At 36.2% G+C, this 24,368-nt stretch overlaps 1 protein-coding gene across 29 annotated transcripts in view; it reads right to left on the minus strand.

The window, feature by feature from the left end:
• The window catches only part of NRCAM (neuronal cell adhesion molecule), a 61,401-nt gene that overhangs the window by 31,514 nt on the left and 5,519 nt on the right, over positions 1-24,368 (minus strand). For 22 of the 29 annotated variants that reach the window (XM_061988579.1, XM_061988555.1, XM_062020574.1 and 19 more), the window contains 14 exons: positions 22,879-22,990; positions 20,771-20,955; positions 18,463-18,594; positions 10,113-10,256; positions 9,040-9,151; positions 8,543-8,709; positions 8,312-8,459; positions 7,641-7,765; positions 6,801-6,830; positions 5,400-5,501; positions 2,502-2,699; positions 2,319-2,389; positions 1,204-1,429; positions 804-919 (listed from right to left, as the gene is read on the minus strand). In XM_061988579.1, coding sequence (XP_061844563.1) covers positions 804-919; positions 1,204-1,429; positions 2,319-2,389; positions 2,502-2,699; positions 5,400-5,501; positions 6,801-6,830; positions 7,641-7,765; positions 8,312-8,459; positions 8,543-8,709; positions 9,040-9,151; positions 10,113-10,256; positions 18,463-18,594; positions 20,771-20,955; positions 22,879-22,990 — 1,868 coding nt within the window. The remainder of the gene's footprint in view (positions 1-803; positions 920-1,203; positions 1,430-2,318; positions 2,390-2,501; positions 2,700-5,399; positions 5,502-6,800; positions 6,831-7,640; positions 7,766-8,311; positions 8,460-8,542; positions 8,710-9,039; positions 9,152-10,112; positions 10,257-18,462; positions 18,595-20,770; positions 20,956-22,878; positions 22,991-24,368) is intronic. The other 7 variants (XM_061988549.1, XM_061988533.1, XM_061988587.1 and 4 more) reach the window with 1 other exon arrangement.

Here is a 24,368-nt window from a genome sequence, read left to right on the forward strand (position 1 = left end):
CTAACTCAGGCTGTGTTAGTACACATGCACAGGATCAAAGTAATTATTTTTATTTTCCTTTATTGTTGCACAAGTCAGTAATTCCTCTCACTCCACCCTTCCCTCCACAACCAATCTTATCACGCTTCTGCAGTTTCCATTCCTGAGCTTCTTCCAATGGGCTTATAGTACAACCTCTGATCCGATTTTCCCTGTTCTCCAGGGACATCAGTTCCCCCTGTTTTTAACCTTGATGCCCCTCTGTCTTCTCTATTAAATTGCTGTCCTTTGGCTCCAACAGAACCTTCTTAGTTATCATCAAAGCCAGACAAATATCTTACATTAAGCTTCCTTCAATTCTATGTACACTCCAAACATTCTACCATTTTGTCTCAAGCTTTTAAACTGAGCTTTTCTACCAAGTTCCAAAAAGACACATAATCCAGCACAGGCTAGCAAGTAGACAGTTACCTAGAATTAGAGAGGTGATTAATCATACTCCTCATACTCTTGAATATTGTTTTGGAATAAGATCTGTAAAATGTTACCATTTTTAAAATTTATATAAAATATGAAAACTTAACTGCAAACCCATCCCATTTTACTTCAAGGAAAATGCTACAGGAGGCTAGTGCTAAAAGGCTGGAACATTGTTGAACTTTAAATGAATTCTATCAATGCTGTTGCTCTTCTTAGCAAAGCTTGTGAGCCTGCTGAAAAGCAAGAGTCCTCTCATACACAGTTACTTTGACCTGGACATAATCTCATACAGGAAGTGATTTATTTTAATAAATGAGAAACAGATTGCTTTTGACTGTACTTACCTTGTATCCTTGAAGGTGTCCTCGGACAGTTTTTAGAGGAACTGGGTCCCAATGCACCTTTGCTAATGTGCTGTTAATAACATGAACCTGCACATTGCCTGGAGCAACCATTGGCACTGTGTGGAAAGGATGCAACAAGTCCCTAGTTAGAATGAGAAACCACATCAACATGCTTTTTCAGAATGAGACTTTGCATTGCACTCAAGGAGTAGGTTAAAATGTTCCTACGTTAGAAAGGTGACTTCAGGATTAATACTACAGAATCTCCAAATGACTTAATTTTTATTGAAAAAATAACTACTGTCTCCCTTCTTAGACATTTTAGTATTTTAAATACACATTTACATTACATATTTAGTTGCTTTTAATTAGTACAACTGAGTCAAACTACAAAACTTACAGTCTTCCCCCGAATGTCCAATCACCTCTGATGGCTCTGGTGCATATCCCAGGTCATTTAATGCTTGTACTTTTATTTCATAGGGAACAAAAGTCGGTGTACCAGACACAATATATTTAGATACATTTGCAACTATAACAGATGTCCATTCATCATCGAAATCCTTCTGACGCCAGCTGACTTTGTACTGAAGCCCTGGTCCATTAGACTGAAAACCTTTTAAAGACTGAAATGAAAAAAAAGTATTTTTTAAAATATTCTGCAGTATGTGAAAACTCCAAAGTCACACAGGAAAGATACTGATTCTCCTTTAGGATTTTACTGAAAATGTACCACTGTGTTCTGTGACAGAGAAGCACTGCTGAAATTCCCAAGCCAGGAAATTTAGGTTTTGCAGGAGGTCAGTTCAGTTGCTTTTCATTCATTAGTAAAAATCACATTGAATGGTGATCCTGGACAATTCTCATGCAACCAGGCATCGTGGTTTCTGTAAAGATGTTTTGTTTTCAAATATTTCGTATGAAGTGGAAGAGATAAAACAGACATACACCAATGCCTCATGAACTGTGTTCCCTAGACAATGTTTCTTGCATGGGATGGGAAATTGGGGTTTTTTTGGAGCATCTGTAGCTCCTGTCATAATGGTAAGGGCATGACAGAAAAAACTTTTCCACAGAAGTTTTTTAGTGGAAGAGTCCACAATACTTCAGGTTATCACAAAAGTTGAAGGTAGAATTAGGATTCATGTTACAATTCATTCTAAAAATAAGACTCTACTTGAGATAAATCTCAATTTACATATTTATGTTTCCCTAAATTGGCAGAAAAACATCCTGTATTACCAAGTTAATGGCTTATCTTGATAAATCACTCAAGGAAAATAGAGCAGCTTAACAATTTTTGTTGTTGTTTTTATAATGCATGCAGCTTTTCCTTGAAAATGACGATGGGGAAATGTCTGGATTTTACTCCTTTTCAAGAATGTTTTAAGCAAGCAATGCATTGGGTATTCTCTTAGCATGTTCACAGTTAGATCCCTACTATTTCTCAAAACAAAAAAATGCTACTCACAGACCTGAAAACAAACAAGTGAAACCTCGAAAACACAAACTTACCTCCCATGTTATTACCAAATTATCAGGTACTGAGCCTATCCCTTGTACATTAGAAGGATTTTCATCAGGGTCTAAAAACAAAATATTCACACATGAACAAGAGTGACTGCTGTTTGCATTCCAAGCACATTTAATGCTATGCACAGTATAAATCAATCACTGGTAGCGGGAACAGTTATTTACTTGCAGACTTTGTCAGGTACTGCTCAGATGGTTCACTTGGCTGACTTCTGCCAATCTCATTGACAGCTATCACTCGGAATGAGTAGTTGACGTATGGAGACAATTTCAACTGTACTGTTGTCTGAGTTCCAGGAACTTCCGTCTGGAGATGCCATACCCCTGGTTCATGCAGCCCGTCTTCATATTCAATCACAAAGGCTGTACACAAAAATTGAATCCAACTTTATGTCAAAACTTGCAACACCCTCTTAGATCAGCGCAGGCATTTCTCAATGAGCTACTCAGAAGGGAGTGATCCAACCAACATTTTAAAAAATCACGGAAACTGAAATGTAAGTACAGAAACCAATACACAGATCTATAATATGGATCTCAAAAGTACCACCTAGGTAGAAATAAAATAGAAATACTCTTATTATTTTGTATTCTCAGTAATGCAGCTACCTGTCAGGTAACGTGTTATTACAGCAGCTCTCTCTCAGGTAACGGATTTTAATGTAACAGCATGAAAGTGGGACAAAATAGGAATTTTGATATAAAAAGCAATATTTGGCTGACAAATATATTGGTCTTAGTTGTATCAAGTTGACAGTAAGTAATAACTGTACAATATCATCCGTATCTCAGTATTCCACTTTCCCCAGTGAGACTGGCTTAGTGAAGAACTATTTAAAGTCAAGACCAATACTTGAGGGAAGTTTTTGAGAGTACTTTTCAGTATCTTCAAATTAAGTCAAGGAATGTATGTTGATAAGCTAAATTTCTTGATAGTTCCCTGTGTGAACATTACAATGATTACTGTTAAGACCCTACAGAGTGTAATAACATCAGGGAAAAAGAAAATCATACTCAAAGACAAAATCTCTTATTTTTTCAGCTGCGAAATAGAAAAGAAAAAGCTTTCTGCTGTTAGGTATCAGATAGAACTTTTGAAACTCTTAAGAGGAATTGTAAGCATACAATAAATAAATGGGAGAAGAATGCATAGTCTGAGTATACTCCTTAAGTTTAGATACATGAAATTTACATGAGCATCAAATATCTGCGTGTTATGTAACAAAAAAATATTTCCCTATCTCATGTGTAAGTGGTGATAAGAAGTCATAATGTGACTACAGAATACATCCTGTTTGCAATACTAAAGAAATTCCAAGGGGCATCTAGAAATTGCCTTTAGAAGAATACTTAGAAGCCAAGATGCTCAACAAGTGAAATAGGTAAGTAGCACTACTCATAGCCTTCTGGACTTAAGGCTTGCAGATTTCATCCTGACCTGAGTAGTAAGAAAGAGGAGAGCTGGCTCCAATTTACTGCCTGCACCAACAAAGTTTTTACCTCTGGTTTTTGCTTCCCTAGTAACTATCATTCTGCCTACAATTCTAGTAGCAGAACTTATAGAGGATATCAAGGAAAAAAAATCTATCTGAGCATTTGGAGAGATTTCATTATGTCACTCATATTACTTGTGTACAAGGATCACTCATAATGAAGTACTATCCTTGAGTCTTGATCTCCATTTTGAAGTGACAGCACTAGCAGCAAGAACAGGCTTACTTAGGAAGCAAATGCCTGATTTTGTAGGCTCTCAGGGAACTATGCAGCAATATAAATTGCATCATAATTCAAATCAGCATAATTAAAACTTGTATCTTCTGTTCTGGAAAAAAATAAACACACTGATACAGGAATATATGAATAAGCCATTAACTGAAATACAATTCAACTAATCACATTAAACTTCTATATGTTACATTTTTAAAACTATATGACTAGTAGATATACATTAGACAAGTCTGAAAGTGTAAAATTTCAGCAAAATCCCTTGGTGTTTCACTAAACTGCAATATATTTGATATGTTCTGAATTTGTAAAACTCTGTTTTTACAAAACTATCTTTCCAGATGCTTGATGCTTATGGTTTGCGTTCTGTGTTGATAATGACCAGCATCAGACCATGGACAGCAACGCTCAATAACTCAGCCTAACTCACACATTCCAAATATAAGCTGTACGCTGATCTTGGTAACTTGTGGCAGTTACTAACTAAAAAAGTTGCCCTGGCAAATCTTTCTCATCCTATTATTTTGGGGAAAACCAACAGTGACACTCTTCTCTCCTCCCCCTAAATTCTCTGCTCAATGTAAGCAAGAATATTTTTCATCATGTTCTGCTAGAAGAAATAATAGCAGTTAAGATCCGTTTCCTGTCTCAAAAGTTTATTTTCTCTGTCTTATCGACATACTTTATTACTTAACTGCCTAGACTAGCAAAACCCAGAAAAACTACCTGCCTTATATTTTCATGAAGAATAAGCTTCTATATCAGTAGTGATGGATAATCCCTAAAGAGAATGGCATTGATGTTATTTCAAATGCATGGGAATTATGAAGGAGTTAATGCAAGATGTTAATACCTCTCTTCTTCAGAAGCATACAAGTAATTGACCCATCTGCTCTCTACATATTCACAGAATCAAAGAATTTTAAGGGTTGAAAGATCACCTAGTCCAACCTCCCTGCCAGATCGGGGCCACCTGGAGTAGGTCACACAGGAACTCATTCAGGTGGGTTTTGAATGTCTCCAGAGAAGGAGACTCCATGACTCATCTGTAAGACTGGACCTTGTCAGACAGTGCTCATATCAGTATCAATTTCCATGTTGACAAGCACAGTTTATGGATGAAAAGCCCAGCTCTTCAGGGCAGTAAATAAGTTTTTCTGCTTGGCTGAACAGTAGAGGACATTCAGTGAATTTTTGTTACGTAAATAAAGGCCAACTGTAGGGAATGCACTTACCATGCTCCGTGCTGCACACAAAATTTATTTCAGAACTCCTTGGATTCTGAGAACAGTTAACATAATGCTGTTAAGGTAGTGCAATAGATACAAACAAACATACTTGTAATGGGACTGTTATTTTCATCTCCTGGTACCCATGAAAGTTCAACGCTTCTTTCTAGCTGACCTGTCAATTCCAAGTCAAAGGGTGGATTTGGACGAGCTGAAAACCAAACGAACACAAAGTAAATAATCACACCAGAATATGTAGTTTCATCTTTAAATTCCAATCAAAAGAATTCCACAAATACAATAGGGCAGATCTACTCATGTAAGCATGACTTAATGACCATAAGCATGCAGTTGTTACAAAACAGAGATAAAATGGAGCACTGATGTATCTGGAAACTTCTCTACATAAACAAAATCTATATTTGATTTTCTCTACATCTGATTGCACTGTAATACAACAATGTAATGAGATGCAAAGAACTATGAAGTGCATGTTTAGTTTATCTTTGAATGACTATGGGTGGTTATCTATTGTAACTAGAAGTGTTTAAGAAAGCCTGGAAAATAAAGAAGCATTCACATCAAAGAAGCTCTTCCAGAATAACCACAAATATTTTGTGTGTGAATTCAAAACAAGTACAGTTCAAAGAGAAACTAATTGCAAGTTACTAAGTCATGTACTTTTAAAAAACCCTGAAACATAATGCAAGTTGTTAAAATCTGTCCTTATAATACATAAAGATGTAATTGTCCATTCCAAGTTGCTGAAAATAATTCATTATGTTTGTTACACAAAAATCAAGCTTAATGACTTGGTTCATTTAACAATACATAATTTGCAGTAAATACAGTAGGATTTACATAGAAGTGCTTGAGAAGCTCAAACTTAAAAGTGTTACAGATATATTACACTGCATTTTAAACCCCAAATTCAGAAAAAAAGTGCTACCAAATTAAAGACTGTATACTGTCAAATTTAAGATTACTTTCTTTTTTTCAGACATTTCAGCTTTAATTCTAAAATCCTTATTAGCAATTTCACGAACTATAAACCAAACTGCTCAATATGCTCCTACTCAATTTTTGAGTGAAGTAAAATGAAGGCAAATTTTTAATGACAAAGCTGTCATCAAAAGCAATGTAAAAATGTAGGATAATTTGGTTATTGCAAGTTCTTTGATAGTGAATTAGTTTTCAATGAATTGTTGGATTTCTCTTTTAGATCTTTCATTTATTATATACCTAATTTGCATTACAGTGTTCTCTGTGAGAAAAACATCATCACACTGTAACCAAATGTTATTAAAAATACTTAATCGCTGAAAATCATTTCTTCCCTAAAATGCACAGCAGTCTGTGCTGTAAAATTCCGAAGTCCAGTACTCCAGTAATGAAGTAGTTGGCAAAATGGGATGAAACCACACAAACACACACACAAACATGGGAAAAAAAAGAAAATGAGAAATATATCTGGTAGATGATGTAGAAAGAGAACTTCATATTAGTTTACCGTAAATGATAGCTGGAGTTGGGGGAGCAGCTGAAAAGGACATTAATATAAATGATTTAATCAGTTAGTAGCCAAAGAAACAGAATACTGTAGGTAGTTAAAGACTATAATTATTAGAGACAAAGAAAAGCTTACTTATTTAGAGTAAATGGTTATTTTTAAATAATACAGCGACAGTTTTTCACTGGAAAATTAGAAAGTATTCTTGAATATTTAATCTTTTTTTTCAGTAAGGATAGACCAAGAAAATAAATATAATAAGAAATATAAAACTTTAAAATAAGCATTAGATGTTTTTCATATGTCACTCCTGGATAGGCGTAAGTTCACAAAACAATAGTAAAACACAGGCATACTTGACTTTGAATCTCAGTTTGAACCTAGGTAAGAATCATTCAGCGTATCTACTTTAAACTTTCTTACAAATTGGCAGAAAGGGCAAAGTAATACAGTTTCCAACCATCTGCAATCATAGAAGTTTAACAGAGAGTACTAATTAAAAAATAAAATCCTTGTAAAGTCATACAGCCAAGCATGCTCAGTCCTGCTGAAGTAGATCTGTTAGCTCAGATGTGATCCAGTAAAGTCCTACACAGCATGAAATTGAATGTGTCCTGTAACTACTGCACCCTTTTGTAAGCAGCCGATTCAAAGGCAAACTTTAGGGTAAGATTACATTTTAAAACAACTGAAACATATTTACAAATAGGTGATACTTCCTTTTTCCTTTCCTAGAAACCAAATCTATATATGTGCTTTTCGTTTTAAAACTAATGCTGGTTTCATATTCAAAAGTAATTAACACAGTTCTGCTATCATAAAGTTTGAGAGTATTCTTACCAACAACAGTAAGCACAGCACTTGCTGAAACACTGTCCAGAGTAGTATTAACTATGCAAGTGTATGTTCCATCATCTTTATCAGTTACATTCATAATGGTCAAGTTGTCTTTACCAACTAGAAACCTGTAAATACAATAGATTCAGCCACTGATTTTTCAATAACTGGTACTGTTACAAGAAACTTGTATAAGACATTAACAAATTCCTTATCACTTGCGTATTTCGGCAAATACCTAGCAACGTGAGCTATGGGACAATGTCAGCCTTTTCTGCATTGCTCTTGACCATTTTCCCACAGTATCTGTCTTTCCTAATGTGCTTTTATTTCCAAATATACTCAAGTAACTTTTGGTTATCTGTGATCTAGAACAAAATAGTCTTCCACTATCCATTTAACTTCATATGCCAATAACCTTCTCCTTATAATTGACACACGTCATCAATATGTGCAATGAAAATTTTTTACATCTCATTTTATTTCAAATTCTGTCTTAATATTTTCACAACACTAGGTAAGTCTTTAGTCATCAAATATGGAATAGTGATGATATTTAGCAGTCTTCTTTGGAAAATATCAATAGGTCAATATGTTCCTTTCAAAGACTAGGAAAAGGAGTAGATAAAAGAAACTAGAAAACTAAAAAGAAAGGAAAAATATTTTACCCATACCTTTCATCATCTGGCAGTTCATTATTGTCCTTCAACCATATAACTGTTGGTAATAAGGTAGAGTCGTGTTTTATTATACACTCAAATGAAACATGGCTGTATCTTTGAATCACTTTGTATTCTGGTTGTTTAATTATCATTGTTGGATCTGAAATTTAAAATGACTATTAGATATTTAGAAAGTCTGAAATTCTATACTAACCTGTGATTAAAGAATGATTCCTTTCTTACCTTTAACTTCCAGTTGTACCTCATTTTGTATCTTTCCTAATTCATTCCTTGCTACACATGTGTATGTACCAGTGCTGTCCTTCTGAGCCACTGGTATTTCCAAGGTCCCATTATCATGAAAAATGTACTCATTTCCACGCAAGATGCTACCTTTCACTCCCTTAAACCTTTATGTAAGAAAGTAATGTCATTATCCAACATCACAGTAAAAATCTGTTGCATTTTATTGTCAGAAAATGCAAACTTGGGACTGCTGTATTAGAAAATACAGGCAGAATGACTTAACGAAATATAAACTTGACTCTGTAGAGACAACTGCTGTTACATTAAGAGTATGTAATATTGTATTATCATATTGTAATCAGCATAGATATAAAAAGATACTATTTAAACATCGTAAATAAAGTAAAAATAGTTTCAAAGCTTTAAAGGTTTGTTTCCATACACAAAACTGTTTCTCTTTTTTACATAACTTGAACACAATAATTACAGCTTACCATTCAATTTCAGGCTTAGGTGAACCAAAATAAGCACAGTCTAGTAATGCGGGATTATCTGTGATGACTTGATACAGTTTATTAGGAGGAGTCAGAATTCTTGGTGGCTCAGCTGAAAAGACAAAAAATTTCTGGATATAGATACAACTACAAAATACTAAGACATTAAGAATAACTTAAAGAATTATATATTAACATCCTTCGCTGAAGTGATTTCTGGTCTCATCGAGGTTCAAGTACATTCTCCTGCCTGAGCTTGAGTAAAGTTAAATTAGGAGAATTATCTTGTGAAAAACAAATGCTTCTTCCTTGTTTACAAGTAACAGGGATGGGTACCAAAAGCAATTATTTCAATTGGAAAATTTAAATAAGAAAATACTGCAAGAAGAGAAACTCTTGGTAACAGATTGAACTACATAATGCTGAACAACTCTGCAGTCTGAAAGAAGCCAAGATGTACTTTTTTTGTGAAACGCCTACCATTTTTTTCATTTAAAAGACAGTCAAAAGTTCTGTCAGCCACTGTAAGGGAGTCTTTAGAGGGCATTCTGCCCAGGATTTTGCTACTAGTTTTGTTAAATATAGCAACAAGAATTAGAAAGACCAAGATATCTTGTAATTAAAACCAAATTCTTGGGAGGTCTTCAAGACAATTGCGTAATAGTGTCCCCTTGCAACAGCAACATAGAGATCATCTTTTTAACTGACTCAAAACATCCATAATCAATGAAAGTGTGCTGAAATATACTAATTTAAGGAATATTAATTCCTTACTTGTTATGCTTCCATTTGCCTGATTAACATAAACAAGCAAATAAATGAACAAAAAAAGACCTAAATTTTCTTCCAAGTTTTCTCCAGCTTTCACAATCATCCTTCTTGCTTAGGAGTACTGAAAGTGAAGTTCAGGAATATCCTACAAAAACAAAGTAGGTATACTCTTGCCTTTTACAGGGCTCAGGAAGTATGTCCATTCCCACTGAAGATGTCAAGCAAGGCTTAAGCCTGCAATCTGTGTAGCAGCAGGAGACAACTGAATACATAAGAATACTGAAAAATATAAAATCTCTTACCCAGAACATTCACAAATGCGTTTGCTAGCAAGTATCCATATTCATTAGAAGCATTGCATTGATAAACAGAACTTGACCTTTCTTGCACATGTGAGAAAATAATGGTATCACCATCCACCTTTCTGCTAGGATCTTCTGGAGCAACTGTTGGTGTAAAGAAACAAAAATAATTGCTTTTTCCTAATTTGTTGTTGGGTTATATGTTTCAAACTTCTGAAAAGAAGCAACAACTCAGAAGAGAAATGTGTCTTTTCTTTTGTTTTCCTGGATGACTGTTCACTGGTTAATTTCAATCAGATTAAGGAAGGCTTTTCAATTCTACAAATATTTTACTCAAAATGGTAGAGTTTTTTGGTTTTTTCATTTCTTTTTTAAAGAAGTGAAGCTGAGATCATATTTTGCATTCAATACAGAGGAAAAATACTTGATATAACAAGATTCAGGCAACTACAGACAATACCTAGAAATTCCTAGAAAAATAAGGAAATATTTCTGAATGTCAAAAGAAAAAATGCTGTTAGAATGAGTCCTCTGTGACTTAAACACTTCAGCTTTTCAAATCAATTGTTACAGCATAAATAATCCTCCAAATATAAAAATAGCTTTATTCAGTTGAAAACTATCTGACTGAAGTACAAGTAACTCTTTCACACAAAATCAAGTCTTCACAAGAGCACTGACAGTAATGCAGTAGGTGGCACTCTTTCCCTTATTTAAGAATTATACAGTGGCATTTCCTCAACTGTTCTGTGGTAGCGTGAGCTGTCAAACAGCTCTTGCATCCCAGAAGAATTGAGAATGTAATTGAAAACAAAATTCTAACATATTAAAGAAGAATAATAGCTGTCAGTTACAATACAACTGGATGGAGTTAGAGAGGTACAATGGAGAAAAAACTTAGCTTGAAACACTGCACTGCATAAAAATGCAGAAACTGTGGTTTAATATTTTAATAAATAATCAATAAAATCCAGATAAATCTATCACTACTACTGAAAATTAATGTTTAACATTATTTATATAGTAATATGAAAAATAAATGCATATATGCATAGACACATCACAGTTTGGTTACATCATCAAAATATACACCTCTAAGGCAGTTTGAAAAAATAAGCATATTTGTGAAAGACATTTTCATATCAAATCACTTCTCATTTCTTTGTATTCATAGAAAAGATCAATTAACTAAATTAATGGTAATTTTCTGAAAGCAACAAAACCTTTTGTTTCAGACAATACCTTAGTAATCATCTGTAAAGAAAACGTAGAAATTTTTTCTACATTTTCTCAAATCTACTGAGGTATTTATTATTGAATTGTATTGAATTGTCTACGAGAGAAGAAAGCAGATAAAGGGGACCACAGTTCTTTGATCCTGCTTAAAGGTATTTCTATCCTGAGTGAACTTTAAAGCCATTTTACATGTTAAGTAGTTACATCACTTTCCAAATAGATGCCTCAAAACCAGTTTTCCACTCCCTTTTTAACTCTTCTCTTCCATCACTTTGAGTTCAAATTAATATCACAAATTTACAAAATTTGGAAAGGAAGAAAAAGGTACTACTGGAATTTTAAATGCTTATTTTCTGGATGGCTGGCAATTATTTTTCTTCTATTTTGCTTTACTTTCTATTGTATTCCCTGTTTCTCATTGCTTCCTATGTAAATGCCATTTTCATTAAGAGATTCACGGGCTGAAAATAGCCGGAGCAGGTGAGTAGCCCAGCGGGCAGGCCAGTCAGTGGTGAGAAGTGGTCTGTTTCTGCATATAAATCACTGTTAAATGGAAAATTCGAACAACCATCTTCCCAGGGGGTAGGAGATCTGCCAATCACAACTACTTCCTGCCCCGGGCTCTGGGCTTCCCTCCACTCAGGCCTTCTGGAATCCTGATGCATTTTCTGAACTCAGACAGATCTTTAATGGGTACACAGACTCTCCCCACACACACACACACACTCCCACACAAAACACCTGGCAGATGGAAGCCATTAGTTTAACCCTGTATGACTGAAGAAAGAACTGGATCTTAAAAGAATGATGTAACCATTAAATTGTCATATAAAAAGACATTTCCCTTTGCCCTGCTGTATTTAAGAAAAAAGATATGTCCCTCTTCAGCTATAAGGTAGATGCCTTTTCTCAGAAAAGTGCTTCAAGCTGTGACTCCAACAGGAAAGAAAAATGAAACTGAGGAACGTGTCAGGTTAGTCAGTGCTTCCTTGTGACCAGTCTAGCCACTTGCATGCTGAAAGACACCTATTTTAGGATGTTCCCTGTTGAGACTGGTGTCTATTCAACAGTCTGTCTTCTGACAAGTCTCATCCTTCCACACAAAATCAACAGAACCTACGTGTCTTTGCCCATGTACTACACTGTGTTTGGCAGGGCAAGGCCCTAAAATTTACATGCTGTATTATCCAGCTGTTTTAATGTTCTTAAGCACTCACTGATGTACTTACACATACAGGAATGGTTGAGGTTGGAAGGGAACTCTGGAGGTCATCTGGTCCAATCTGGGACATGTACAGGCAATGGCCCAGGACTATGTCCAAACTAGGGAAGGATCATTTCCCTTAACTTGCTGGCAAAAATTTGTCAAATGTAGCCTAGGACAATGTTAGCTTCTTCGCTGCAATGACACAGTGCTAGCTCAAGGTCAACTTCGTATCACCCAGGATGCTCAAGTACTTTTCTGCTAAGCTACTCACCAGCTGGATGGCCTCCAGCATGTACTGGTATATGGGAGTTGTTTCTCCCTATGTGCAGGACTTTGCACTACTTCTTGCTGAACTTCATGAGGCTCTTCTCAGCCCATTTCTCCAGCCTGTACAGATGCCTCTGGATGACAGCGTAATCCTTAGGTGTATCAGCCACTCCTCCCAGTTCTGTGTGACTGGCAAACTTGCATACTCTGTCCCATCATCCAGATCATTAGAGGAGAATGTATACAAGGCTGACCCGTGGGATACACTGCTAGTTATTGGCTTCTAACTAGACTTCGTGCCACTAATTGCCACTCTCTGGGCCTCACCGTTCAGTCATTTTTCTGTCCACCTCACTGACTGCTTATCCAATCTCTACATCAACAGCCTGTCTGTGAGGATCTTACAGGAAGCAGCATCAAAGGCTCTTCCCCTTAACTACCAGGCCAATCATTTCCAGGCCAATTCACTTCCCCTTAATGATGTCGTGCTAACTATTCATCTTGGTTTTCTTGTCCTTCGAAATGGTTTACATATCTAGCAGTTCCATCACCTTCCCAGCAATCAAGGTGAGGCTGACCAGTTTGTAGTTCCCTGGGTTCTCCTTCTTGCTGTTCTTGAAGAATAACATTTTCTTTCCTCCAGTCTTTGGTGTACTTCTCTCTGTTACCATGATCAACCAAACATTATCTAGAGAGGCCTTTCAATGACATCTGCCAGCTTTCTCAGCACATGGGTACATCACATCAGGGCTCACAGGCTTAAGTATGTCCAGTCTCCTTAAGTGTTCCCTGACCGGATCCCCCTCCAGCAAGGGTTCCTGCTTTTCTGCAAGTCTCTGGGATCTGGGATTCCTGAAGGTCAGACAACATTTAATCCCCACAACATCAAGTTCTAGATTATGAATGTATTTATGTCTTTTCTGGACAAAGACCTGATTGATTTGCTTCACCTAATTTTCCATCAATTTGTATAACATGACTGCTTCTTGACTCTATAGCCACACACAGCATATTCCCATACAGAGAATACTGTGATACTTTTGTCATAGTTAAGTCATCAAGACTCTCAATATTTCCTATCCACCAAAATGCATACTTCTATCTTTATTTCATAAACTTCTGACAGCCCAAGCACTTATTTATGTTTGTATGTTTAAGTAATCACTGTGGAACCACTATTACTTTTTCATTTTTCCTGAAAAAAAAACCACCCACACTGTTATGCTTAAAACTGGAAGAAATAAATCAAGATTTTGTTCAGATGTTTTACTTTTTTCCATTGAAGAACTTCATTTTCCTGACCAATTTGAATAGCTAGTCAATGTGAATTTATGCAAATTTGGGAACTAGGAAAGTGTTTCTGTGTCTATAACCACTACTGAATGACTGAAATGAGACTTTAAAATATTATTTGTATAATTATACACATTTGTTCTCAGATAATTTAGCTACAACAACAAGAGAATGTGATAGAAACAAGTGTTACCATAATCAACCAACTACACCAATCCAGAGTGCGGTCATCGAGGTCCTCCTGGTGTTCTGTAGATCACGAACCACACAGTCTATGAATGAGCTTCCCGTTAATATTCCTCTGGCTGTAGCTAACTTTCCTCATAACAGCTGAAAGTCCAAACCAGCGACTATTATGCAATACAGATGCAGATGCTCTTGCACATCTCTGATCGTATTACCTAAACACCTTATTATGTATTTAGAGAGTGTTCTGTGGGGTGCGGGCTGGAAGATAGGCTTTCCGAGTTAAACGGAAAATTGGTGATGAAATAGCAAGAGTGGGCACTACAGTACCTCAGACACTTGAGAACCTATAGGGTCAAACCAGGCCTGAACTGAAGCAAGAAAAACAAGAAACTTCCATAATCCAGTTTTGCCTTATCTACCCCTTACAGTGAACTGACAAAGACTTAATTCTGGAAGAGATGGGACATGGAGGAAGACGCCGTTTTCTTACCAATCTCACTTGTTCCTCAGCAAGATATTTCCCTGTGTTCCCTGATATTCTTCTTTCCAAGTTTCTGATTCTGATAGCACCATTACCTCCAAAGGGACAGCAGGTTGTTACCTGCACTAGTCATGACCATCCTGTGACTACCTTGCATAGAACAAAGGAAAACTTATTATCAAAGGTTTCCTGTCTGCTGCAGTTCCTACACCAGATGCACAGTTCCAACACAATGACAGCAGAAGCAGTGGATAAATGTCTGCTCTGGCAGTTCTCTCCTCTCCAAGACTGAACTCCTCGGGGCATCAGAGTCCAGTAGATTTCTCCCTCCCCTTCCCTGGCTGCAGTGAACAGCTTGCGTGTGTACTCAGAGAACATGATGGATGATGAATCTCTGAGCCAGGGATTACCAGGGCCTTTCATGAAGGAAATCTAAGGGCTAATGTTTCTCACTTAAATTCAGTGTGATTACTAATGGAGACTAAAACCTAAGCGTCAATGTGAAATTTGATATAAACAAATGAAGAACATGTTGAAAGAAGACAAACAGTGCCTTTCAGTGCACTATTTTGTATAAATCTAAGTCTGTGTATTTAATATTTAATAGCTCATCAAGAACTGTAAACCACTGAACCAATAAATTAGTCTTTTGTGCAGTATTTGCAATGCCTTTCTGAAGTCCAATTATGAAAGTGCTTCCCCTTCCCAATTAATCTGAGTTGTTACTTTTTTGAAAGTTGAGATTCTTTATGCATGGTTTCCCTTTTGTAAAACCATGTTGAATATCTAAGCAGTAAAACACAACGGATTATGCGGCGGTATAAATAATGCAAACCTTGAGTGTTAACTGAAGCACAAGGCAAGGCAGAGTCATGGCCCCAACTTTCAATTGCTACTTGCCAAAGTAATTCTAATTGACCTCAACGGGACCATGCATGTGAGTTCAAATTACTCCAGTGAGTAAACATTAGGAGGTTAGGTCCTTATCACTCTAGCATGTCTGAAGCAGCTTTCTTTTCAGACATGTTGGAGGGGTTTGTTAAGCATTCTTGTGGAAGAAAAGGAATTAAAATGTTTCAAAGAAACCTGATATCTTCCTTTAAAACTATCTTTTTAAGATAATCTGGAACAAAATTTACACCACTGCAATTTTTTTCATAGGTGCTTAAGATACACTACATTTTTCTTTATGCTTCCCTTTTCCCTATCGTTATTTAAGCCTCACCCTTTGACTGAGATACGGACCAATAGTTCTTTCTTCAGCGTTCCCCCTTCCTTGTCTGACTCTATTATGGAAAAACAAAACCAGAAGAATTAAGCATCTCCCAGTTGTACTTTCCAATAGAAAATTAAAGTATTGCAAACAGATTACTGGCCCACAGGAGGCACATTGTGGGATATATGATGACAGCAGGGCTTTGAAATTCAAATGTAGCTCTTTTTCTTTGAAACCCTGCCATGGGTGTAGCTCAGAACTGCCCTGAAGCTGAAACAGCTGCTTTAGTTTCCTTTTACAGTGATTTACTAATCATTCAGTTGGAAGAGGGGCTCAATTCTATAATTTAGTTACAAGTGAACAAAAAGGCACACTGTACTTGGTAGTTTCCAGATCAGCTTTTAAAAACTCAGAATAATACAAAATCACAAGAATCTTAAGGAGTGCACTTTCCATGATCATGATGCTTTTCTTTCTTAGATGCCCTGACAGACTTGGTGTACTGGATTGTCCAACTGAATTGCACTTAAATATTTAAGGTGGACAAAGCTTTATCTTTTCTCAGCAGTGAAAGTGACCTTTAACATAAGGCTGAGCTACCCAGTTATTTGTTTCTTGTGCTCTTTCCTTTTAATTTTTTTTTCTTTTAATTTCCTGCTGAGAGTGACTCGATAATTTAATTCAAGTGTCTTAATTTTTCCTGAGGCCCCTCAGGCTCAGAGTATGGATTCCTCAAGGCCAGCCAATATATGCTGCCCTTGTATCTGGGAATTTTGGTGGCATCCTGCAGCTGCTTCTGAAAACTCTGTTTCTTTGTGTTTTACTGCTATCCTGCAACAATGCAGAACACATCATTGCTTTTCTGGAAAATGTACTTGTCTCTCATTTGAACAGCATGTCCTACAGCTTCGACAAGGAAGCAATGCAAGTCAGAGGTCAATCTCATAGCCAAATGCCTGAAGACCTAAACTATCAGGACAGTAGGATAAAAATTTCCTGAAAACAAACAAAAAAAGTTGATGTTAGCTACCTAGAAATTAGTCAGGAAGTGAGACCACCAAAAACCCAGAAAGGAAAAAGAAGGACAGGTACTGAACTTTGATTATAAGGCATGTATTATATTTACGTACAATCTATACAAGATTACATTAATATTTTCCTGTTTTCCTGTAATTCCATCATTTGATTATGTAGTTAATGTCAGCTTATATAACTTACCTAATGGAAACTTTTAATTTTAAATCTCAGGCTAGAAATGTCAATTTGCATTTCATTAGGATATCTGAAACTAAATATTTATCCTTTGCTAAATATTTCTATCTGTTTCAATATATACTCATACTTCCTCCCCTCAAAGTTGCATATTTTCCCCTCCAGTTCAGTTTTATCACTCTTGTATCCCAAATACTTTGAAGGTATCTAGTAAGAATTCTCATTTACCTGTTGCTATTTCCTAAATTCTCACTGCATAGAACCCTCCTTCGTGTCCCAAACTCTGGGACATTTACTTCATCAACAGACTTAAACATCTCCCGAAACTTCTGAAAGTTACACTGTCAACAGGTCAGCACAGACTAATACTTTACAGCACATTATCTCTCATGAGGTTAGACTGTCTGTTTTTATAATATTGTTTTGGGAAAGAGGAAGGATAAATGCAGAAGAATCAAGTATGATTTCATAGTACAGGCTATGCTGAATGTTAACCCAACTAACACCACACTGCAGTGTCCCCTGGCAAGTTCATCCCAAGTAAAATTGTGCTATATATAGCAGCTATCTTCTGTCATACAGTGTTGCCAGTCATAATACTGCAATAATTAAGTGACTCAGTCACCAATTCAGGGCATCTTTTCTTATCTATGCACAGTGAAACAGCTGTTTCACTGCCTTAGGGGTTCCTTTTCTTTGACACCTACTTGGCACAAGCTGTTTGCTAGGCACTTGGTGACGCATTCAGTCAGTTTTGCTGCTGTTGCTTTTTAGTGCTGAAGCCTGGAAAGGCTCAAGCATACTCTAAGCTGCAAATCCTGCAAAAGTGATCTGTATATCCACAAATGTGTGAACTTGACTGTTTAAGTCACCTTTATGATTCCCAAGTAAAATGAGCGTTGCAGTGAGGTGGCAAAGGAGAGATCTAGCAAACATGACTGCCATGGCAACAATGGTAAAAATGGCAGCAATGTCTCTCTTCACAAGGATACCATGAGCACAAAATACCAGACAGAAAAACCAGGAGCACACTAAAAAATTTCAGTGCTCTCAAGGACATTAGAGGCACAACTGATTGTTTCACTTTTATGAACTATGGCATTTTTATCATCTCATTTATAATTTAGTATTACCTGTCAGGCAAAAACTACTCAAATACATGCTCTTCATTCATATTTGAAAAAAAATCCACTCTGATAGTGTTCACATTCTCTTACTCATCCTCCCAAAAGATAATTAAGACTCTTACTTGCTATGGGAACACCATTTGCCAACCAGCTTATATTAGGCTTTGGGTTGCCATTAGCTCTGCAGATCAATGTCCCGTCTTCTCCAGGAGACAAGACCAAGTTTCTGGGTGCTGTTATCCAGTATGGGGCAGCTGGGATTAGGGAGAGAAACACAGCAATTGTTTTCCAAAATTATGCACAGAAAATCATAAGGCACACACATGGTAATCAGAAGATAATTCAAACAAAGTATGTATAAATATAAACTTAGACTAATAATGTAAATTTTTATATACTTATACTCAGTGATCAACTAGTAGATTATACTTTGTCTAAATCAATCTATTGGCTACTTGCTGCATTGAAATTCTGAGATAAGCAACAAGAGGTTCTCTGTTTCATTTAGGGCTGCTTGCTTTGAATCTAATTAGCCTTTCCTAAAGAAACCAAAATTTATCTGAGTATGGCATCTGCAGATATTACAGTGGTCTTTTGATTAATTTCAGATATATCTGTTCTCACAGTAGCTACACCATTAGAAATGAACTTAGGTTTGATTACAAAAAAAGATTTCATCTCAAGGGTGAAATTTAGAAACAGCAAAATCCTCAGTCTTGCTGAATTCAATAGATGATTGCAGTGCGGCCAGATGTTTACCTTAGATGGCTGAAAACACACAGAGATCAAAATGGATGAAATACTGTCCTTACCAAAAGATAGCCATCTATGTCTCCATCTCTTTTATGATAAATAACCACAAATAGCATATGTTATCACATCTTGCAATTAAATTTCAGATTTTGGATTGATGGACAGATGCAAACAGAAAATGAAACTTCTGCTCTTAAAAAGGAGGTTGACTGATCATAAAATGATGATGGTCTACAACAAAATAAGTGGCTATTTAGTATGCAAAGTAAGCACTACAGCTGATTGTTGCAATGACTAATTAGCTGTCATTTCAGTTTTCTTGTTTCATGGTATTCAAAACATACTTTAATTCCTATTTGGACAAACATGCTGTAAGCATTTTTTGAACTAATAAGACATCATCCTGGGTAAAAAACTTGAAGATAAAGAAACTATGTCAAATAATAGAAATGTTAATTAAGAGGGAAAAGAGAAGAAGAATATACAACTGTAAGACAATAGTAAGCTAGAGAAAAGAATGAATCTGGGCTACACGAACAGAGAGTAGAAAAGCTGAAGAAGATAACGAGATGAAGAAAAGAGATGGGAAGGAAGATACAAAAACAAGGGAGAGAAGTATGTAATGACAGCTAATCAAAGGAACAAGCTAAGAAATTATTTTATTATCATTACAGTATCATTTCAATTTAGTCCGATCCTTTACATCAAAAAACAAAAAAGAGATTCAAGATACTAAAGTCTTGGGTGGAGAGGAACCTCATGAGGTTCAACAAGGACAAATGCAGAGTCCTGCATCTGGGAAGGAACAACCCCATGCACCAGTACAGACTGGAGGTCGACCTGCTGGAGAGCAGCTCTGCAAAGAGAGACCTGGGAGTACTGGTTGATAATAAACTAAGCATGAGCCAGCAATGTGCCCTTGTGGTCAAGAAGGCCAATGGCATCTTGGGATGCATCAAGAAGAGTGCAGCCAGCAGGTCAAAGGAGCATCTGCTCCCCCTCTACTCTGTCCTGGTGAGGCCTCATCTGGAGTCCTGTGTCCCGTTCTGGGCTCCCCAGCTCAAGAGGAACAGAGAACTTCTGGAGAGACTCCAGCACAGGGCCATCAAGATGATCAGGGGACTGGAATATCTTTCTTATGAGGAAAGGCTGCAGGAACTGGGGCTGTTTAGTCTGGAGAAGAGGAGATTGAGGGGGAATCTCATTAATATTTACAAGTATATAAATGGTGGATGTCAGGAGGTTGGGACATCCCTTTTTTCTGTTGTATCTAGTGACAGATCAAGGGGTAATGGGATGAAGCTGGAACACAAAAAGTTCCTCTTAAACATAAGAAAAAACTATTTCACTGTGAGGGTGATGGAGCAGTGGAACAGGCTGCTCAGGGAGGCTGTAGTCTCCTTCCTTGGAGGTCTTCAAAACCCGCCTGGACATGTTCCTGTGCAACCTGATCTAGTTGAACCTGCTTCTGCAGAAGGGTTGGACTAGATGATCTCTAAAGGTCCCTTCCAACCCCTACCATTTTATGATTCTATGATACTGATCATATCCTCATGTTTGTCTTTTTTCTTTACCATTATCACTCATCCTTTCAGCTACATTTTACCCTGGAAAGCTAACTTCATTCTTGCACTCTGAACACTGACAATATTACATTCAGGATTATTTTAGCATTACCTTTCACAGTTACTGAAATGACATGATGAGCAGAACCTAATGTATTTCTTGCTATACATTTGTAGTTCCCAGAGTCAGCTTCTGAAACATCTATAATCTTGAGAGTTTTCTTAAAGTTTTCAAAAAAAGTTCTGTTGGCTGGCAGTTCTCCACCTTCTTTAATCCATCGGATTACCGGTGTGGGTCTGGAGAAGTAAAAGTACAGATTGAATTTAAGGATCAGTAGGTAGGAAGATGAGAGTTCAAATTTTGGAACATTTATTTTACAAATAACTGCTTAAGAGCCTTTACCCAGATTCTGGGGCACGTCCAGAAAGTGTGCAAGATATACTAGGAAAAGACAAGCCTCACTAATACTGTCAATGACCATCTGTTCATAGGCTTAATAATTACAGAATATATTTGTCTGCTAATTAATCTAAAACCTGGGATAATAAATTCATACAAGTGTATTTCACATTTTATTGCACTTGTACTATTAAATTGATGCACCTGGTGCTCTAAAAGGTAGCTTCTAAATAATGACATAATAATAAAGTTTATAATTGTCCTTTTTTAGCAACATCGTAATGCTTCATGAGTGTCACAAAATTTATAGCAGAGCTATAAGGAGACAGAAACATTTCCTATGAGAAACCAAGAAAAAAATGTCAGTGCTGAGTCAAGTATAGCTACTTGTCACTGCACCATGTCTATGCCTTATGTTTTCTACTGAAGTCAAAAGTTGTCCAAACAAACACATGAAGATATTCTTTTCAAATTAGAAGAAATTACAAAGTGTTACTTATTGAGTAGACTTTCCTCTCTCAAACAGTCATGACTCAAGGCAAATATTTTCTTTGCAGTCTAATATCATATATTTTATGACAGAGACACCTAGCAAAGTTAACTTTTAATTATTGTATCAGCAAGTAGGAATAGTTTGTTTACACGAAATCTGAATATGGTCCTTTATGGACAGTTATGTAAGCTTCTCTCCTTGAATTTATTTATTTATTTTTAAATTACATGATGGCCATATAATGTATAATATTTTCTTCCCTCATTTTCATCCGGCCATTTTACTGGCATTTGGATCACTGAATACGTTTATTACGAGCTGGGAAAAAACATGTAACTACATTGCAGATGAGCTGATGCTACTCCCAGTCATAGGTGTGGATTTGCTACCACAAAGTGATATAGATGATGCTGATGCAGACACCTGAGCGGACCATAGATGAGACAGAAAAACGGCACTGATGATTGCATCAAGCTGTGTCAAGCTGTGCATAAGTGTGCCCTGTGGAGCTCATGCAAGTCAATGCATGTGTATGATTCTGTGGTGCATCATTTGCAATTACTGGCTTTCCTCATGGCTACCTCAGAGCACTCTGCATTACAGGCTTTTGTGCACTGTAAACATGTTTACTGTTTCTAAAATAGGTACTAAAGATTTTCCACTTTGCACTAACCAATCTGTTATCAGATCTCTTCCTGAGGACAAAACTGATTTAAGGTCAAACCAATTCATGAAATTAAATTGCTCTTTAGTCATTTTCTACTTGTGCAATAACCAGCTGAAGCAAACTTGCATTACATCGAAGTACCGATTAAGCTCAATTACAATGAGAAATTGCATGTAAGAAGCTGAAGGTATGTTCTAACAACTCCCACCTACTAAGTAATTATTAGCATATGTAAGCAGCTTTCTCAGATTAGAAAGCAGACTTTTATCCATTTTTGTATAATTTGAGAGACGTATGATTGTAAATGTAGGAAGCAGAGGCCTGATTCCTGAGTGCAATTCTGCAGGTGTATGTCTCAGTTTACCCTATGGCACTTCCAGTTTGTGTTCTTAAAAATAAATCAAAAGTACAACCTGAATCCTTTGTGTAGGGTTTGGGAATATGAGGAAGCAGAGGCCATACTTATGCTCCTAGTTATTTTTAAAATCTGCTGATGGCCAAATAAATGGTGGATTTCCTTAAAATAGCTCTTTACATTTTACATTTTTACTTCTTAAAAATGCCTAACGTTATACAGTAGTAACATTTTAAGCATCTCTAAAATCTTTTCCTCTGGTTTGTACATTTATTTAGAAAAACATCGTGTAAGAAGTAACTCACAATCCTGCTGCAATGCACTCCAACAAAAGCACATTTCCTCTGAGTTCCACTTTGGTACTTGTGCTACCTGTTGGTGTTAGAAGAACTGGCTGCCTCTCTGTAACTGGCTTTGCTGAAACAAGAAAATGTAAAATCATTAATTTCTAAATCTTATTTTAATCCTGATCAAATGCATACATCCATTCTCACATTTTGGACAGAGATTTGTTCCACATTGGTGGCCATTCAATTAAAAATGATTCTTTACACAACTACTCAGCTCAGTCAATTACATTTTTGACAGACATAACACACCTCAATATGTTAGATGCTATAATTTTGAACACACACACATGAAAAATGTTATTAAGATGGGAGCAACAGAAACATAGTTTTTACATAGGCAACTATGCAGCCTGATGGATGGGTGAAGAGCCCTAATCCTAAGAAGCCCCTATTCACTTCAGCAGAACTATTATGGGAAGTAAGAGGTCAGTGATGTGAATTATAATGCAAGACTTTAAGTTACCAAAAATTTCTGGGCTTCCATCAAAACACAAAAATGAAAAGTTATTGTATTCAGAAATATAAACCAAGGGGACAAAAGGTATAGTCCACTTTGCAGTCTCTTCAGAAGTTAAGCCTTGTTTTCTCCTCTTAAATTATAATTTATAAATTTTATAAATATAGTAATTCAAGTTGTTCTCCAGGCTAATACTAAGAACCATTGATTAGCCCACAAGAAATACTGACAGTAAAAAGGCAGCTATAAATATAAGATGCATTTCTGAATTATACTCTTTTGTCTTTTGAAGTATTATGGTATTTCATGTGGCTTCACAGAAGTCAGAATAAGCGTGTTTCCTGTAATAATAGAATGCTTTCTGTAAATACTCTAATGTTCTTTTATAGCAGCTTTAAAATAGAGGATTAAATTGCTCTAAAGTGCAGTAGAAGTCTGAATTATTACAGTATATTATTCGCTTTTTAAAAAATGCAGGAAGAAACATAAATTCTTGTTTATTAGGGTACAGGATTTACTGTTGGATTAATGTAAATAGAATACTTAATTTTCATACAGTATGTGATATGAATTCCTGACAAAATTAGTACAGAATTTAAATTTGGAAGAAAAAAAGCAGTCTAGAGTCCAGAATGCAGTTGATATTTACAGGCAGTAAATAATCTACTCAGTTTTGGCACTGCTTAGGACTACTGACTCATTTTTGCAAGACTATGAGAACTCAAAAAAAAATTACCCCTAGTATTTCTTAGTTGTGAGCCAGCCAAATGGTGTTTTCCTAACTAATTCTAGCTAACACATCATTCTGTGTTCAGGTACATATTTCTTGTTTGTTGCTGAATGACAGTTTATTTTATGCAGAGAATTAAAATATTCTGTGCCCTGTTTTATTTTAGATTCCTGTAAGTTATAGTTTATTATGTACAGTGCCTCATTTGATGATGAAAAAGTAAAAAACAGAGTATTATGTCTTTTGTACCTCACATAA

Source organism: Colius striatus, chromosome 1 (assembly GCF_028858725.1).
Source record: "Colius striatus isolate bColStr4 chromosome 1, bColStr4.1.hap1, whole genome shotgun sequence".
Taxonomy (NCBI): domain Eukaryota; kingdom Metazoa; phylum Chordata; class Aves; order Coliiformes; family Coliidae; genus Colius; species Colius striatus.